Here is an 18922-nt window from a genome sequence, read left to right on the forward strand (position 1 = left end):
GTGGTTATCTGTGGGGACGTGGGTTGACTGCTTTGGTCTTCGGGGCTCTGTGTCTTGCAGGCACAGTGTCAGGCACTGAGTGACAACAGTTGCAGAGTTGTGTTGAGGGCAGGAGAATGAGGGGAATAATCTAGAGGAACAGCTTGGCTTCCTCTAGAGTATGGGGCAGACAGGGAGTCAGGGATGCATCCTCTGAGATACCCACTCTACCTGCATATGAGACAGATGGGTAGACAACTCTACCTTATGAGACAGACAAGCAGACACGGCCCTACAGCCAGGAACAGCATCAGTTCTGAGTTCATCTTTTCTGCGTTCTTCTTTGGTGGCTGATTTGTGCTTGAGTGTGGGTCAATTGAAGTAAATCAGATGGGTGCCTGCCCCTCCCAATTCTCTCCCCTCCTTAACTCCATCAAGAAAGATGGGTGGTCTCAGTAGAGTGGTCCCCTCTGCTAGGCAGAGGACCGGGTTGTCATGGAATCCTGCAGGTATGAAGTCATACTGAGAGGACAACCTCCTGTTGAATGAATGGCGGTCTGCTCATAGCAGGAGGCAGAGACCCTAGGCTTCCATATTCACTTGGGACTTGCAAAGGTCACTTTGAAGAAGCAGCAACATCCATGGCCTATGGATCAGTGTGACTCTGCCGTGTGTCTCCCCAAAATCAAGTCCCAGACATCCCTAGGAGGAACTGGGCAAGGAAAGGGAAGGAGATGAACCTTTTGGTTCTGCTGCCTGGAGGCGATGGGGCTTGAGTGTAAGCCTCTTGCCTTCTCTGATCCTCGATTTCCTCATTGCGCAATAGGAGGCTCGCCCATCTTCCTACTGGGTGCTGGAAGACAAATACACCCTAGAGGTGTGAGGTCATGGACTTGGTCAGTGACAGCCCCAGTTTCTCCCAGCATGACTGCCACAGTTGCCATGGCAAAGTGGCACCGGGTCTCCTTTCTGCACACTTTGTTGTCCCTGATCAAGAGGACTTTTCCTGCCTTGGGGAACTTGGTGTTTATGGAAAGAGAGTGGGGAGGAGTGAGGGAAAATGGCCACAGTCTGGTTGGGAGGGAGGGACCTCTTTTGGCTTGAGGCAGGACATGGTACTGCAGGAGTCTCTGGTTAGTTGGAGCAAACCCTGCTGTAGCAGGAGGAAAAGTGTCTCTGCCCAGCAGGGAATGGCGAGGCTCATCAGGCCATTTTATTAGTTTCACACACACACTTGTTAAGCTCTGGTCTCCAGTGGTTGTCCAGCCCGCACTAGGCCAAACCCAGGCTGTGAGCCCAACCCAGTAGGGAGGTAGATGTCTGGGAAGGTGCGCCCCTCCCTCAGGGTAGAGAAGAGACAGCAGGAAGGGCAAGGAGGACTTAACAGTGGGGACTTGGTGAAGCTTGGGCAGGAGGCAGAGCAGGCTTCTTTGGGGAGCGCTGGGAGATGTGAGAAGTATAGCCTAGGTAAGGGTGATGGCAGGAGGGGGGTTGCTCAGCCCCTTTGAGCTTCAGGACCTCTTGAGACTCCTGTGGAGGTAGAAGTCGAAAACTGAAGCCCAGAGGAGGCCTGGGCCTGTCCCCTGTTTCTTCTGAGTGGTAAGACATCCTAGCTGTGGGAGAGCGCTATGCCAGAGCCCCACCCTGCTCGTGGCACATGAGTTGCACTTGAGCAAATGATGATCGGAAAAGCCCCAGCCCTGTCAGGCTGGAGGTGGATTCAGGCCTCTGGTTTTTCTGGGGGCTGTGACTAGCTTGGGGACATCCAGGGATGTGGAGAGCTGGGGTCCTGTCAGGTCTGCAGTACCTGAGTCTTGCTTACCAGGTCTGCTTGTGGTAGCTTGGTAAGGCCTTTTTGTTTCTTCCTCTTCCCCTTCCAAACTCCTGCCAGAGATCACAAGAATGTCATTGTGGGGTTTTTCAAAGTCACCGGGGCTTAAGCAAAACTATTTGCATGGCCTGTACTAGTTTTGCTGGTGTGTGTGTGTGTGTGTGTGTGTGTGTGTGTGTGTGTGTATGGTGATGGTGGCTCTGGGGGCACCTGGAGGTTCCTGGTGGTGGGAGAGTACTGCACCAAGGCAGCTGTGAGCTGTGGATACAGGCTGGAGGGCTAGGCCCTGCTTGGGGGGAGGTCCTCTGATGTGGATCTCTTTGATGACTGGCTCGTTCACGCCAGGCTGCTCTGACTTTGTTTCCATCCTCTGACCGCTAATCATCAGTCACACATGGTGTCAAAGTTTCTCTTGCAATCTATGCCCAGAGAGAGAAGCATCTGCAGAAGGGATCTTGGCATTTCTGTGAAAACCAAAGGGAGGTGCCTCCTGCTGGCAGCCAGGAGTCCTGGGTCTGCCTGGCTTTGCTCTATGTCTTTGGCCAAATAGCTCTCCCTGAGCCTCAGTTCCCCTGGCTGAGCCATGTGAGAAGGAGGGACTGGACCTGGATGAATTGGGCGACTGTCTAACTTGACTGCTGAGGCATCACTGAGACCACAGAGCTATGGAAGGGGATGGCAGTCAGAAGGATGGGGTTGGACATAGGGAGGGACTTCAGTGTTCACGAGGTGGGAGTAGGAAGGAAGGAGGTGGAGGCAGAGTTCACACACCATCTCAGGAGACTTCTTTCCAGCCAGGCTTCTTGTGTTCTCTCTGTTCTTGTCCTCCCCAAGATCTTAGCATATAGACTCCACCTTCACTTAAGTCATCTGAGTTTTTTAAGGCAGCTTAGATCTTGGGGTCCCCCTCCCTGCCACTTGTACTTTATTTTTGGTTCTGAAAAACTTCTTCCTGGAATTGATTGCTGAACCTGGGGAGGCTGGGTGGAGAGGAAGTGAAGGGATGGACAGTTGGCCTGATGTGACCATTTCCTGGTGGCCTTTTCTGGCCTCAGTTTCCCTACCTGCACAGTGGGTGTGATGAACGGGCTGTTCCCTCCCTTCTGCAGAAATGGAAGGCCAGTGGCAGATCCTCTTTTCCTAGTATCTAGAAGCTCACGCAGATTGGTGGGGAGGGGGAGGCTCATCTGGGAGGAGCCCTCCCACACTCTTGTCTCCTTTCTGAAGCCCCCACACATACCCTTGTCACTTGGCTCTGATGGGGCAGGAAGTGAGCTCTCAGAAGCTCACAGTATGTTGTCTTATCAGCAGCTTCCCAACTTCCCAGGCTCGGTATCAACTGCTTGGGCCTGCACTCTTCCCCTGACCCCCTGGCAACTGGGAGGGAGGGGGCCTTTCCCCTGCGCCCTGAGCATGGGCTAGTCTGGAGGTCCAGGGCAGGGGATGGGGGTTTATGTCTTTGGTGCTGGAGTGGGGTTGGTCAGAGAGAGTCCAGATGTCATTTGGGACAGAGTTGTCTCTGTGCCCTTTCTCCACACTCAGGGATTGGGTGGGGTCAGGGGCTACTTGAGGGTATCCCTAATTCTTGTTTCTCATCCACAGTCAATCCCTGTTGTTACTATCCGTGTCAGAACCAGGGTGTCTGTGTCCGCTTCGGCCTCGACCGATACCAGTGTGACTGTACTCAGACGGGCTACTCGGGCCCCAACTGCACCATCCGTGAGCTAGGCCTCAGGCCCCTCTCTCCTGCTTCTCTGGATCTTCCTCTCTACCCTACACCTGCCTTACTTTCTGGCCACGGCTTCCTTTGCCTGTTTGGCTTTGACCCTGCTCAAACATGGCTTCCATGGGTCTCTTTTCTTGGTTCATCCACTCTGTGGTAGTTCTCCATGCTTCCTGTCCCCTGTCCTCATTTTGGGTCCTGGCTCTTTCGTGTGTATCACTCCTAAGGGTGCTGCCTATAGATTCCTGTTTGGTCCCTATCCTCTCTCCATGGGTAGCTCTGGTCTTATCAGAAAGGATGGACTCAGTGACCCCCACTGTCCCTGCAGCTGAGCTCTGGACCTGGCTGCGAAATTTCCTGCGGCCCAGCCCCTCATTCACCCACTTCCTGCTGACACATGGGCGTTGGTTCTGGGAGTTTGTGAATGCCTCCTTCATCAGGGAAACACTCATGCGACTGATACTCACAGGTGGGTATGAGGCTGGGTCCCTCTAATCTGGGGAACAAGGAATCACCCCAGTTCGTGGGATTCTTGGCATCTGATAAAAACAGTGGGTGGAGAAACTCCCAAGGCCCTGCATGGGAGGAGGCAGGGAAGTGGAGTGGGAGGGGAATAGCCTTGTCACTATTGTTTTTGATCTGCAGTACGGTCCAACCTTATCCCCAGCCCTCCGACCTACAACTTAGCACATGACTATATCAGCTGGGAGTCCTTCTCCAATGTGAGCTACTACACTCGAGTTCTGCCCTCCGTACCCAAAGACTGCCCCACACCCATGGGGACCAAAGGTAAGGGGCAGCAGTCGGGAGCCGACCTGAGTTCTCCTCTTCAGGCCAAAGCAGGCAGAAGAGCCGTTATTGATTCCATAGATGGGTGGATCAAGGCAAGACAGTTGACATGTTTAGGACCAAGGAAGGGGGCAGAGAAGGCAGCTAAGGTCCTTGTCTAGGGTGACAAGGAAAGTCAGAGGCAGATTCTCCCAGATGAGCCTCCCCCTCCCAACCAATCTGCGTGAGCTTCTAGATACTAGGAAAAGAGGATCTGCCACTGGCCTTCCATTTCTGCAGAAGGGAGGGAACAGCCCGTTCATCACACCCACTGTGCAGGTAGGGAAACTGAGGCCAGAAAAGGCCACCAGGAAATGGTCACATCAGGCCAACTGTCCATCCCTTCACTTCCTCTCCACCCAGCCTCCCCAGGTTCAGCAATCAATTCCAGGAAGAAGTTTTTCAGAACCAAAAATAAAGTACAAGTGGCAGGGAGGGGGACCCCAAGATCTAAGCTGCCTTAAAAAACTCAGATGACTTAAGTGAAGGTGGAGTCTATATGCTAAGATCTTGGGGAGGACAAGAACAGAGAGAAAACAAGAAGCCTGGCTGGAAAGAAGTCTCCTGAGATGGTGTGTGAACTCTGCCTCCACCTCCTTCCTTCCTACTCCCACCTCGTGAGCCCTAACAATGAAGTCCCTCCCTATGTCCAACCCCATCCTTCTGACTGCCATCCCCTTCCATAGCTCTGTGGTCTCAGTGATGCCTCAGCAGTCAAGTTAGACAGTAGCCCAATTCATCCAGGTCCAGTCCCTCCTTCTCACATGGCTCAGCCAGGGGAACTGAGGCTCAGGGAGAGCTACTTGGCCAAAGACATAGAGCAAAGCCAGGCAGACCCAGGACTCCTGGCTGCCAGCAGGAGGCACCTCCCTTTGGTTTTCACAGAAATGCCAAGATCCCTTCTGCAGATGCTTCTCTCTCTGGAGATAGAGCCAACAGCATGAGGACCTTTAACACCACGTGTGACTGATGATTAGGAGCTTGGGGGCGTGAACTCAGGTGGTTAGGCTTCTGTGGCAGGCATTTTTATCTGCTGAGCCATCCGCCTGGACCCCTGTATGATTTCAAGATAGTCTCCCTGCATACCCCATGCAGGCCTTTAATCGAAGATGCTTTGCCTTAGCCTCCCCAGTGCTGACGTCCACCACCATACCTGGCTCTTGGTAGGAAATTTTAAAACAAATTCCAAATGTCACTCATTTCCTTGGCAAATACGTCAAGGTCTTTCAGTAGAGCAGGTTACAGGCTACCTGTGGGGAGAGAGGACAGGTCCTAGGAGGATGCTCTGGCCTTCCTGCTTGGGATAGTTTGCCTGGGGACTTCTGGGAGCTCAGTGATCCCCAGGGCAGGCAGACAAGTGGGACCTAGGCGTCTACTGTTCTTTTCCACCCCCCTAACCAGGGAAGAAGCAGTTGCCAGATGTTCAGCTCCTGGCCCAGCGACTGCTGCTGAGAAGGAAGTTCATTCCAGCCCCTCAGGGGACCAACATCTTGTTTGCCTTTTTTGCACAACACTTCACTCACCAGTTCTTCAAGACCTCTGGGAAGATGGGTCCTGGCTTTACCAAGGCCTTGGGCCACGGGGTGAGTGTGCAGGCGGGACCTCAATGACACTCGCAGGCTATGACCAGAATCTAGGTGATCTGAGTGAACCTTTCTCCGTCCTCAGATAGACCTTGGCCACATTTATGGAGATAATTTGGAACGGCAGTATCACCTGCGTCTCTTCAAGGATGGGAAACTCAAGTACCAGGTAGTGTTGTCTTGGGGATGGGACAGTGGGAAGGGCTTCCCTCATTTTCTCTTACAAAGATGGCTGGGTCGGTCGGGGAGTGGGACAGAGATCAAAGGCTGGGAGAAGCTAACAGGGCAAAAAGCAAATAAAGAACAGGTATGGCCTCCCATGGCCTCCCCACGGCCTCCCATAGCCTTCCACAATCCCCATGGCCTTCCTTGCCCCCAATGGATTCCCATATCCCCCTGTAGCCTCCCACAGTCTCTCATGGTTTCCCAATGGCTTCCCATATCCCCCTATGGCTTTCCATGGCTCCCAATGGCTTCCAATACTCCCCTCCCCCAAGGCTTTCCATGGCTCCTATGGCCTCCCATGCCTCTAATGACTCCCCATGGCCTCCCTTGGCCTCCCATGACCTTCCATAGTCTCCCAGAGAAGCTTTCACTCATTTTGCTGACTTACTTTGTGGAATGGGCATCATGATGGGACTTGTGCAGGTGATGAGCAGTGTCCGTCTTAGCTATAGGCCCAGTCATCAAGAAACCACAGTCCATCAGGGGTCATGTACATGAATGTCAGGGTATGGGGGCCCACAGTCAGTAGGGGGTCACACACATGAATGTCAGGGTATGGGGGGACCACACAGTCCATCAGGGGTCATGTACATGAATGTCAGGGTATGAGGGCCCACAGTCTATCAGGGGTCACACACATGAATGCCAGGGTATGGGGGCCCACAATCCATCAGGGGTCACACATGAATGCCAGGGTATGGGGACCACAGTCCATCAGGGGTCACACACATGAATGCCAGGGTATGGGGACCACAGTCCATCAGGGGTCACACATATGAATGTCAGGGCATGGGGACCACAGTCCATCAGGGGTCACACACATGAATGCTGGGGTATGGGGAACCACAGTCCATCAGGGGTCACATACATGAATGTTAGGGTATGGGGACCACAGTCCATCAGGGGTCACACACATGAATGTCAGGGTATGGGGAACCACAGTCCATCAGGGGTCACATACATGAATGTTAGGGTATGGGGACCCACAGTCCATCAGGGGTCACACACATAAATACTGACTGTGGTATCGGCTGTAGCAAGATTGCTTGGGTAACCAGAGCTGTCAAACAGTAGTGTGAACCTCATATGTAATTCAAATTTCCTAGTGGCCACATTAAAAATGAAAAACAGATAAGATGGATTTTAATAATATACTCTACTTGGGCTGATAAGATGACTCAGCAGGTAAAGGCATTTGACACCAAACCTGACAGCCAGTGTTTGATCCCTGTGACCCATGTGGAGAAAGGAGAGAACTTGTTCCTACAAGTTGTTGTCTGACCTAAGCAGGTTCACTTCGGCACCACTGTGCTCTTGCCTCGTGAACACATAAATAAATAAATGTAATAAAAGTTAAAAAGGTTTTCATTGGAGGTAGCTGATCTCTCTCTAGATTTCATAAAAATTATAATTCAATAAGTAGATTCATATACCCAATAGCTGAAACATCCACTTTAAAATGTAAAATTACGGGACTGGAGAAATGGCTCAGCAGTTAACAGCCACTCTGCCACAGGATCTGGGCTTGCTTCCTAGGACCCACAGAGGCTCAGAACTGTCGGTGACTCCAGCTCTAAGGGATTGATGCCTTCTTCTGGACTTTGTGGGCATCCCCACACATGAGGCATACAAATACACATACAAAAATAAATCTTAAAAAAGAAAAATTTAAAAGAAAAGTCAAGTAAAATCTAAATGAAACAAAATAGTCAAATTTGGAGTGTCAGGGGCCATGGGTTAGTGGCGACTATATTCGATTATGGAAATCTGAACGAATGGAATGAAAATTCACTGGGGCATCTTCATAGCTGAGAATAGTACTTTGCATATAGCTTGGCAGTGTGTATATTTCATGAATGGATGAAGAAGAGACCACCTACCTAGTTACTATTGTATAACTGCCACCAACCAGCTGCTACAGTTGGGGGGCCTTGAGGAGAAGTTGGAGTTGTAGCAGCAGAACTGCAGAAGCCAAGACGGGGCCAGAGTCAGCTCTCCGTAGGGTTTAGCTATGAGAATCGTGGAGGCAGGAAGATCCAAGGGTGCGAAGGAACGACTGGGTTAAAGGAGGGAGCAGGCGTCTGTAGTATGTAGGTTTCTGACCTCTGCTGAGAGCGAAGGGTGGCTGGCAGAGTTGCAAGCTCACATAGCTAGCCTGTGATGCTAGAGCTGAAGTTTTTGTTGTTGTTGTTTTGTGTTGTAAGTGGGTGCGCAGACTGCTGTGTACCTAGAAAGATGTCTAAGAGCAAGAGTTGGCCTAGGGCAGGTACTTAGGGAGAACCAGGCAGGTGGGTCAGGGTTGAGGAAGTAGAGCTGGAACACAGGGCCCCGGATGTGGAGAGGGATCTTGGAGGAGGGCTGGAGTCAGCTGCGGCTGCTCTGCCCGGCCCTAGGTTGCCAGGCGGCCCCATCCCACAGGTGCAGGACGGAGAGGTGTACCCACCGTCGGTGGAACAGACGTCCGTGTTGATGCGCTACCCACCGGGTGTCCCGCCCGAGAAGCAGATGGCCGTGGGCCAGGAGGTGTTTGGGTTACTCCCAGGGCTGATGGTCATGTCCACGATCTGGCTGCGTGAGCACAACCGCGTGTGCGACCTGCTGAAGGAGGAGCACCCAACCTGGGATGATGAGCAGCTCTTCCAGACCACTCGCCTCATCCTTATAGGTGAGCATGCCTGAGGAGCTGAGACGTTTGGACTCTAGAGTTACTGAACTGGGGAATTCATAGCCTGAGCCCCAAGTCAGATTTGGCCACCCATACTCAGTAACCCAAATAAAAGTAAAACAAATTAACAGTGAAAAGCAGAAAAAGACAGTCAGTGTGGTCACATTGGTGAGAGGGACGGTTGCTGGTGTCTGAGAGCTCAGTCGGGGCCTCCAGGCTGCAGCTTCAGATCCTGAATGTGTTGCTGGAAGGATTTGCTATGACACTTAGTCAGAATTTTCTGGGCATATTTGTTTGGTTACCTCGAATCCCAGTTTTTCCCCCCTGTGCTGTACCCAGTTCCCCGCTTGGGCTACCACCCAGTTTGACACTAAGATTCTCAGCACACCAGGATCAAACGCCAGTTTACCCCACCCTCAGGAACTTCCCAACCTCCCCTCTCTCAGTCTATCAGCTTTTGTGGAGTTTGGGAGATGCTTGGTGACTCAGGGACAGATATTTTTGTGTCCACTACAGGGGTGGGTCCATAACCTAAAATGTCAGATGGCTTCCTGCCTGGGAGCTTGGACCCTGTCACCTCTGTCCTGCCTACTCTGCGTGAGTCACCCATCTCTGGGTGTTACTGGGCATGGCTGGTCCCAATTACAGTGGCGAATTCACTGGCTTCAGGAAGAGTCAGGCACTGGGGATGAGAGTACTCTGAGGGTGGACCAGCTGAGCTTTCTTTTGAAGTCTGTATCTCACAGGCCTTTACCAAAGAGGCCAGGTCTCTGGTTAGAGGTTGCCCAGCACGGCGGCTGGTGAAGAAACTGTGATCAAAGTCAGGGCTGTGGCTAACCTGTGTTCACATGGTTGAAATTGCCTGTCCCATGCCAACAGCATAAACTTTGCCTGTTGTCTACTCTTCCCATAGCCTGACACATGGTCACAAGGGAATCACGTGGGAATTTATAGAGCCCACAGTTTGCAGGTAAGAAGGGTGAGCCGAGCTCAGATGCTCACATATGAAGAAGCTGGAGGCATGTGAAGCCATGGCTGCTAACTAAATCCTCCAGCTCCAGGTCATTTTACTAAAAAGCCAGCTCGTGTGCTGGCCTGGGCCAGACACCAATTTCCTGTAACTATCTGCTGGCTGATTATCCTGTTGTCTGGGTGTGTCCAGCTTACTTCTTTCTCGGCTGTTTCCATTGTGAATAACTGGTTCCCAAGGGGTCAAGGAAATCTCTGTCCATGAGACTGTAATGCACATGACGACACATGAGAACTGTAGTATGTTTAGTCGAATGCCCAAGGCTGCGTTCCCAGCAGTGCAGCTTTCTCTGTAGTAGCTGTCAGGTGGTGTCTCTGAAGCCTGTGCCCTCACTAAGGGTTTGCATGAAATGACACTCCTCACTAACACAGCACTCTATTTTTATATCTTTCAGGGTTTCTCAGCTTTTTCCTTTTTAGAGACAATTTTTTTTTATGAAGGTCATTTGGACACCAACTTTGCAACTCTCCTGATTTGGCTCCTTAAGTGCTGGGTTTTAGTTTAGGGGCTTGTGCCACCATGACTTCTCCAGACCCTTGTCACAGTCTGTAGGAGAGAGGTTATATCAGGGCTGGGAAGACAGTTTTTTTTTAAAATAATTATTCCATGTATTTTGGTGATTTGATTTTGACTTCATGTATATCTGTGTACCATACGCATGCCTGGTACATGAGGCGGTCAGAAGAGGACATCAGATCTCTTGAAGCTGGGGTTACAGATGGTTGTGAGCTACCATGTCGGTGTTGGGAGTTGAACCTGGGTCCCCTAGAAGAGCAGCCAGTGTTCTTCACCTCTTTTCATCTACCTCTAGCCCCTGGATTTCTCCCTTACTGTGCCCAGCGCCTCCTTCTGGAGCAGCAATGCCCTTGTCTGGGGAGTCCAGTCAAATCTGAGATAGTGTTTTCACATCCCTTGAGAAGGACAGAAAGCAGAAGTGACCAGGGGAATGAATGAGCGTCAGCAACAGTGGGGGTGGGAGTGGGGGTGAGGGGGTGGGGTGGGGTGGGGTAAAAACAAACTCTTTTCATGAGCTTCCAGGTTTCCCACACATGAAGCTCTGCTGACCCCGTTCCCCATCTTCCTCACACAGGGGAAACCATCAAAATTATCATTGAGGAGTATGTGCAACACTTGAGTGGCTACTTCCTGCAGCTCAAGTTTGATCCGGAGCTGCTGTTCCGAGCCCAGTTCCAGTACCAAAACCGCATCGCCGTGGAGTTCAACCATCTCTATCACTGGCACCCACTCATGCCCGACTCCTTCAAAGTGGGCTCGCAAGAGTACAGCTACGAACAGTTTCTGTTTAACACCTCCATGCTGGTGGATTATGGTGTCGAGGCACTGGTGGACGCCTTCTCCCGCCAGAGGGCTGGCCGGGTAAGATTCAGAGAAACAGAGGGTGGGCTCTGGGAGCCAACAGACTTGATCCAAAATGCAGTTTTCTCATCTGTGGGATGAGCATAGTGTTACTTAATTTTTTTTTTTTTTTGAGACAGGGTTTCCTCTGCATAACCACCCTGATTATTCTGGAACTCACTCTGTATACCAGGCTGGCCTCGAACTCACAGAGATCTGCCTGCCTCTGCCTCCTGAGTGCTGGGATTAAAGGTGTGTGACACCAACACCCAGCTCATAGTGTCACTTCTACAGGTGGTCATAAATATCTCTTTAGGAATTCTCTCATTCAGGTGACAGTACCAGGGTTCATTAGTCACTTTCATATTATTATGTCTCAAATACCTTACCAAAAAACCTCAAGGGAAGAAGGGTTATTTTGGCAGTGGCACAATGAGGAAGCCATGGCAGAGTGACCCTGTCAGTGGCAGCAGCAGTTCAAGGCAGAGGTGTTCATGTCACAGCAGACCAGGAAGTAATGAGATGGGAACCAGGCTCTGAGCTGTAGCCTTTAAAGTCTGGCTTATAGTGACCCGTTTTCTTCAGCTTGGCCACACCTTCTAAAGGCTCCACAGTGTTCCCAATTGTGTCACCATTTGGGGAGCAAGTATTTAAAATACAAACCTATGGAATATGTTTCAGGTTGAGACCACAGCACAGACACTACACAGATGCTTGGGATGTGGTGATAAACAAGACTGACATGGTTCTTGGACCCTGTCCTTTGGCACGTACACCATAAAAGGAAGACAGTCCAATGACAGCTAACATCATTCGAGCTAGCACCATGACAGGTGCCTGCTAATGTCCTCAGAATGATAAGATGTTGAGGACCATATTTTAGAAAGCCATGGTACTCTGTCAACTCTGTAACCCAGAGTTGGGTGTTAGGGCGATGGCAAAGTAGAGTTGGTAAAGACAGGCAGGGATTTCCCCTGGAGAGGGGTGGTGATGGTGACAGGGATGATTGTGTTCCAGATGGAGAGGACAGCATGTGCAAAGGCTTGAGGGCTTGGAATCTGAGGGACATGATGGCCCTGTTGGGATCTGGTAATATACATGACTGTGCCTGTATGAAATGCCTTTTGAGTTCTGTATTTCCTATCAGCTGAATTGTGTCTTACCCCAAATTAATATGCCATGATCCTAAACCTCAAGACCTCAGAATAACATTCAGAAATACTGTCTTTAAAGAGACATTTAAGACGAACTAGGAAATTGGGGTGGGCACTAATCCAATGTGACCAGGATCGTTTTAAGATAAGGAGATTAAAACAGACTTGTCCAGAAGGACAGCCACGTGCAGACACAGGGAGGCAGTGGCTATCTATAAACTGAAGAGGCTGGCTTCAGAAGGGACCAAGCGTCAGACACACTAGACTTCACACGGAGACTAAGCTTCAGTTAATTGAGACACCACTGTCATGGCCCTGGCAGACGAATGCATTCTCTTGGGATTCTTAGTCAGCCCCTCTGAAATCACTCCTTCCCTACAGCTGGAAGCTCCTCATTCTTCACCTGTCTTGAGTCTTTTGCTTCTCTGTCTTCACTGTCCCCTACCCCACAGGAAGCTGTAACACTTAGTGGGTTTACATTTCCTCCTGGTAATTTGACTGCAATTAGCATTTGCTGCCCCCTGAGTACCCTCTGCTCTCTGTGGGGGCACAGGTATGAGATGGACAGAAGCCTTTGTGTGGGGCTGTGTGACTGCTAAGTGTGTGGAAGGTCTGGGTTTTGAAACTGGGAGAAGATAGCAGCTGTTGACTCTTAGGGTATTAAAAAGAAGCAGAGGCAGGATAAAGCAGGCCTTTCTCCAATGAATATCACGATGGCCACTGTGTGATGTTTGCATGTGACCGGCGTTGTGACAACCCTTTATTTTACTACAATATATCAGGTGGATGTTTCCACACTCCCCATGTTTGCATATGATGAAACCCAAGCATAATCTGTCCTTGTGTTTGCATGCCAGGGTTTCCCAACAAAATGCTTCAAAGTGGATGGCTTAAGATAATAGAGACATATCCTTCACTGGGGTGTGGCAACGTGGCCACTCTCTGAGGGCTCTAGAGAGGAATCTGTTCTTAGCCTTTCTCACTGGACCCCCACAGTCCTTGGTTAGTTCTTGACTTGTAGAAGAAGTGTCAGTCAACTGTCTGCCTCTTCCTCTTGTCACATGGTGTCCTCTCTGTGTCTCTGGGCTGGGCACAGAGGTGCACTGTAATTCCAGCACTCTGGAGGTGGAAGTAGGACCACCAGGTCATTTCAGCTCCTGGGCTAGTTCTAGGTCAGCGAGGGTTACATGAGGCCCTGTTTCGAAACAAACAAACAAGGCATCACTTCTTGGATTAGAATCTCCCCTAATCAAGCATTGATGGAGGAAGGTCATTGGCTAAATAAAGAATATAATTCTACTTGATAACTGTTTTGTTATATGTAATTTTGCTATGTTAAAGTTAAAGCCTTTCCTTTTTGTTTAAACAGAAAAGGGGGAAGTGATGTGGGAGTGTCATATATCAATCTGTTGGTTTCATTGGTTAAGTAATAAACAAACTGCTTGGCCTCATAGCTTAGAACATAGGTGGGTGGAGTAAACAGAACAGAATGCTGGGAGGAAGAGGAAGTGAGCTCAGACTCGACACCTCTGCTCTCTGGAGCAGAGGCCCTGCTTCGCTCTCCTGGGCATACGCGATGAAGCTCCGACCCAGGATGGACATAAGCTAGAATCTTCCCGGTAAGCGCACCTAGCGGTGCTACATAGATGATAAGAAATGGGCTAAATTAATATGTGAGAATTAGCCTAGAAGAGGCTAGATAGAAATGGGCCAAGCAGTGTTTAAATGAATACAGTTTGTGTGTTGTTATTTTGGGCATAAGCTAGCCAGGCGGCCGGGGTGCTGGGGACGCAGCCCTGCCGCTCCCATTACAACAAAGCATGACTTTATTTCGTCTATACCAGTGAAGGCGATATAGTTCTCCTATTCATAGGGAATGCATCTAAGACTTCTTCCCAAATGGATGTCTGAAATGGTAGAGTACTGAAACACATACATACTTTTTTCCTTACATATGAACTATGGTGGTAAAGTTTAACTTACAAATTAGGTACAATAAGAGACATAGTAATAATAGAAACATTGAATATATGCATAATAATTTTCTGTAATAAAAGTATATAGTGTGATTTTTCTCTCTCAGTGGTGTGCAGTACTCGCCCCTCAGGATAATGTGAGCTGATATTGTGTCTGTGTGAGGACATGGGGTGAGATGAACGACACAGGTTATGATGCTTAGTTTACTGTGTAGGGGTTACCTGTGCATAGCACTTTGATATCGTGACAGTTGACCTGATGACTGACAGATGCCAGATGATTGACAAGCCAGGGGTCTTGTGCAGTACAGACATGCTGAATGAAGGCATGATTCATATTCTGGGCAGGATCAAGAGACTCCTCATTAGATTTCATCACGCTACTCAGAATAGCATGCGATTTAAAACTTAGGAATTGTTTATTTCTGGAATTTTCCATTAAATATTATCAGATTGTAGTTGCCTGTGGGTGATGGAAAGTGTGTGAAGCCAAGCCACCAGCAAGGTGAGACTATTACATTTTTGGCTAAGGTCACATTTGTGGGTGCTGCAGTTAAATGGTGCATCTTTGGGTGGGGGCACGATCCCAGCCACACAGCTTGGCATGGCCAGAGCTGGGATTGGAACCACTTTCTGCTCGCTGTTCCAAGTTTGCTTTGCTCTGAGTTGTGTGATTTCAATTCAACTGTTTTTCTTTCCGGCTCAGTTATACTTGTTCAATCAAAACAGATCTCAGAAGTAGAGCTTCCTTTAAACTGGTGCCCTGTAACTGTTATGACTTTTTGTGGGGTCATGTGTGTGTGTGTGTGTGTGTGTGGCAGAAGTCAGCTGTGGGTGTCACTCCTCAGGAACTGTTCACTTGACTTTTCAGACAGGATCTCTTACTTGGCCTGGAGCTTTCCAAGTGTGCTAAGCAGGCCGGACCACAAGTCCTGGGGATCCAGAGTCCTTCTTTTTCATCTAGACTTTTTTTTTTCTTTCAACAAAAGCGACACTACCTCTTGGAGTGACTCCAAAGATCTCCAGTCACTAGAGAGTGGAGTGCTGCATACCAGTGCTGGGGGAGCAGGCAGAGATAGAGCCAAACCACAGTGTCATGACCACTGGGCTATACCCCACTCTCTGTCCTGGTTCAGAAAGACCTGGAGTTCTCCTTTTAGGACCTTACACAGGATAGTCTGGCCTGGTTCCTAGACTGACAGCTGTGCTGATCTCTTGGCAGATTGGTGGGGGTAGGAACTTTAACCACCACGTTCTTCATGTGGCCATGGATGTCATCAAGGAGTCCCGAGAGATGCGCCTACAGCCCTTCAATGAATACCGGAAGAGGTTTGGTATGAAGCCCTACACCTCCTTCCAGGAGCTCACAGGTAGGTGGCAGCCACTGCTTCCTGGACACAGTCTCTATCCTTGAGACATGCCAAGGAAGTGAGTGAGATCACAAGGACAGAGACTGGGGCGGGCAGATGGACAGCACTACACTGGACATTGTGAGGGAAGGCAGAGATGTAGCAGCACCCTACATGGGGAGACGATGACCTTCCTGGTGGGTTTGAGGGATAAATAGGAACTTTCCAGGTTGGAAATAGAAAGAGAAGAACTTCAGATTTGGCAAGGGGGGAAACAAAGGCACAGAGGCAAAGAAGGTAGGTCTCCTCTGGGAGGACAGCTATAGATGTGACCAGAGCGGGGGGGGCTTGTCTTGGGAGATGCCATGTGGTGAAGGGAGGTTGGCACTGAACTAGGATCGTGGGTGCTGAAGGTGTGGGTTTGTCCTGTCTAGAGAGCTTGGGCAGAGTTAAGGCCTTGAAATCTTCCTTGAGGGAATCAATACAGGCTGTTTTCTCCATGTTGTGATGGCCCAAGAATTAAGTCCAGAGAATGGAATGAGTTGGAGGTCATGAACTGTTTGGGGACTGATCTAGGCCTCTAGACCCTTTGTCACCACATAGTCCGAGTCAAAGTGCCCGTCTCCTCTTTCTTTCCTAATTATTCGCTGATGCCCGCAGAGCCACATTTTAGGACGTTTTCCCAGTGGACGAAATTGTTCTCCTGGGCTCTCTGTTGTCCCTAGAGAAAAACTGAATCTAGAAGTTTCCATCCCCAGGTTGATCTTAACAAAACTGTGACTCTGATGGTAAGTTCTTGTTCTGCAGGAGAGAAGGAGATGGCGGCTGAGTTGGAGGAGCTGTACGGTGACATCGATGCCTTAGAGTTCTACCCGGGATTGCTTTTGGAAAAGTGCCAGCCCAACTCCATCTTTGGGGAAAGCATGATAGAGATTGGGGCTCCGTTTTCCCTCAAGGGTCTCCTAGGGAATCCCATTTGTTCTCCAGAGTACTGGAAGCCCAGCACATTCGGTGGTGATGTGGGCTTCAACCTTGTCAACACAGCCTCACTGAAGAAACTGATCTGCCTCAACACCAAGACCTGCCCCTATGTTTCCTTCAGTGTGCCAGAGTCACCCGGAGACAATGGGCCTGCTGTCAAGAGACCGTCCTCAGAGCTGTGAGGGGCATGGAGGCAGCCTTCTGGAAGGAAGAGCTTTGTGCTTGTCCTTCTAGGATGCTGAGGTGAGGTAGATGGACTTCAGAGTTTGTTTCCTGGCTCGGCACAGCACTGAGAGAGCTGACAATTAGAACTTTGGATCTCACCCTTGTCTAGAATATTGTGATTTTGCCATTCTGGGATGCTGAATTCTTTGTTAACACTTAAAAACTATAGGAGTAGTTTTTAACTGGTTTCCCAGAACTTGGCTCCTTGTTGACAACCCAGAAGGTTAGATTTCTTGTTGATTTGGAATATACACTTAAAACTTTATATTATAGGGCATGGTGTGGTTTCACACACCTTAATCCCAGCACTTGAGAGGCAGAGGCAGTTGAATCTTTGTGAGTTTGAGGCCAGTCTGGTTTACATAGTGAGTTCTAGGCCAGCCACGGTTACACAGTGAGGCTCTGTCTTCAAACAAACAAACAAAAACAAACAAGCAAACAAATAACTTTAGGATGTAGAGCTCCTAACAAAATCCCTTGAAAGGTGAAAGGTTTCTTAATTTTCTTCCTAGAATCTGGGTCCCCTCCAGAATGTTGACTATCTGATTGGTAACTCAGGAGGTCATGTTCCTGGCCAATGATCCATAACATGGGCCAGACCAGTCCAGATTTGAATGTCTAGAATGTGGACTGGTTAATTCTCCTGTTCAGTAGGATGGACACAGAACAAAAGGCCCCAGTATCCAGCAAGGACTGCCTTGCCCACTTCCGTTTCTATGCTGAAGGGCAAGTAAGATGTTCTTAGGAGCCACATTTAGACCCTTTCCAGAGGTGTGGAAGGGACAGGTGGGAGTCCACCACAGCTCTGTCCCCATCCAGGTCTGTGGCAGCTGTTGTTCATGAAACTAATAAAATTATCTTTCCAAAGTTGCCTGTTATGTATCTCTTTAAGTCACATTTGCAAGAAAATCCTGATGAGGCTTTCCCCCTACCCTCACGCGGCCCTACCCACAGACCAGGTGTGCATGAGACACAGTCCTACCCACAGGCCAGGTGTACCTGAGACGCGGCTCTACCCTCAGGCCAGGTGTGCACGAGACACAGTCCTACCCACAGGCCAGGTGTGCATGAGACGCAGTCCTACCCACAGACCAGGTGTGCATGAGACACAGTCCTACCCACAGGCCAGGTGTGCATGAGACACGGCCCTACCCACAGGCCAGCTGTGCCTGAGACGTGCCCTACCCACAGACCAGGTGTGCATGAGACACAGTCCTACCCTCAGGCCAGGTGTGCACGAGACACAGTCCTACCCACAGGCCAGGTGTGCATGAGACACGGCCCTACCCACAGGCCAGCTGTGCCTGAGACGTGCCCTACCCACAGACCAGGTGTGCATGAGACACAGTCCTACCCACAGGCCAGGTGTGCATGAGGCGTGGCATGAGACTTTCCAAGGCTGACCCTGGAGTCTGTCCTATCATGCCTGCCTTTTCCTTTATGCTTCACCTCTATCTTTGGGCCCAAATCGGCATTTGCCAGTCCATTCACCTAGAATATTAACTCTCAAGCTCTGGAGATGTCCATGTAGTTCTTGTTAGCTGACTAAAATGGCATCCTCTTATGGAAGAGACAGGCGAGACCATGGAACCTGGGAAGAAGAGCACACTACTCTGGGCCAACTTTTCACACCTGATTCTCATTTGTTATCATCGGGACAGTGCGGAGTAGGTGGTATAACCTCAGAACTGCAGAATGGCCAAGTGACATGCCAGTCCCATAGGACCCAGAACCAGGCTTGGAAGCCAGTTCGTCTCCCTCCTGTTTGGCTCTGGCCTCTGGTCAACATGAGAGGCTCAGGTTTGGTGGGAAGGTGGCTTCCACTTTATGTGCTGTGAGGGCTGCTTGCTCATGGCCAGTGCTGACCGTGCACATGGTACTTTGATGGGTCCATGACTGTGAGGGGCCAGTTCTTCAGAGCTCATATTTCAACGGAGAGGGAATAGACAACAGGTACCATAGTGGAGATCTGGCTGTTGGCACCTTTTCTCTCTAGTCTTATCCTGGTTCTTTTTTT

At 49.9% G+C, this 18922-nt stretch overlaps 1 protein-coding gene across 2 annotated transcripts in view; it reads left to right on the forward strand.

The window, feature by feature from the left end:
* The window catches only part of Ptgs1 (prostaglandin-endoperoxide synthase 1), a 23840-nt gene extending 6068 nt beyond the window's left edge, over nt 1-17772 (forward strand). For both annotated transcript variants that reach the window (XM_050126816.1, XM_050126817.1), the window contains exons 3-11: nt 3413-3529; nt 3862-4002; nt 4179-4322; nt 5763-5944; nt 6030-6113; nt 8588-8834; nt 10955-11241; nt 15573-15720; nt 16507-17772. In XM_050126816.1, the coding sequence (XP_049982773.1) occupies nt 3413-3529; nt 3862-4002; nt 4179-4322; nt 5763-5944; nt 6030-6113; nt 8588-8834; nt 10955-11241; nt 15573-15720; nt 16507-16862 (1706 nt within the window). In that variant the 3' untranslated portion in view covers nt 16863-17772. The remainder of the gene's footprint in view (nt 1-3412; nt 3530-3861; nt 4003-4178; nt 4323-5762; nt 5945-6029; nt 6114-8587; nt 8835-10954; nt 11242-15572; nt 15721-16506) is intronic.
* Nucleotides 17773-18922: the final 1150 nt, after the last annotated feature.

This window comes from Alexandromys fortis, unplaced genomic scaffold, assembly GCF_014885135.2.
Source record: "Alexandromys fortis isolate MF-2015 unplaced genomic scaffold, M_Fortis_MF-2015_v1.1 scaffold_268, whole genome shotgun sequence".
NCBI classification, from domain to species: Eukaryota; Metazoa; Chordata; class Mammalia; order Rodentia; family Cricetidae; genus Alexandromys; species Alexandromys fortis.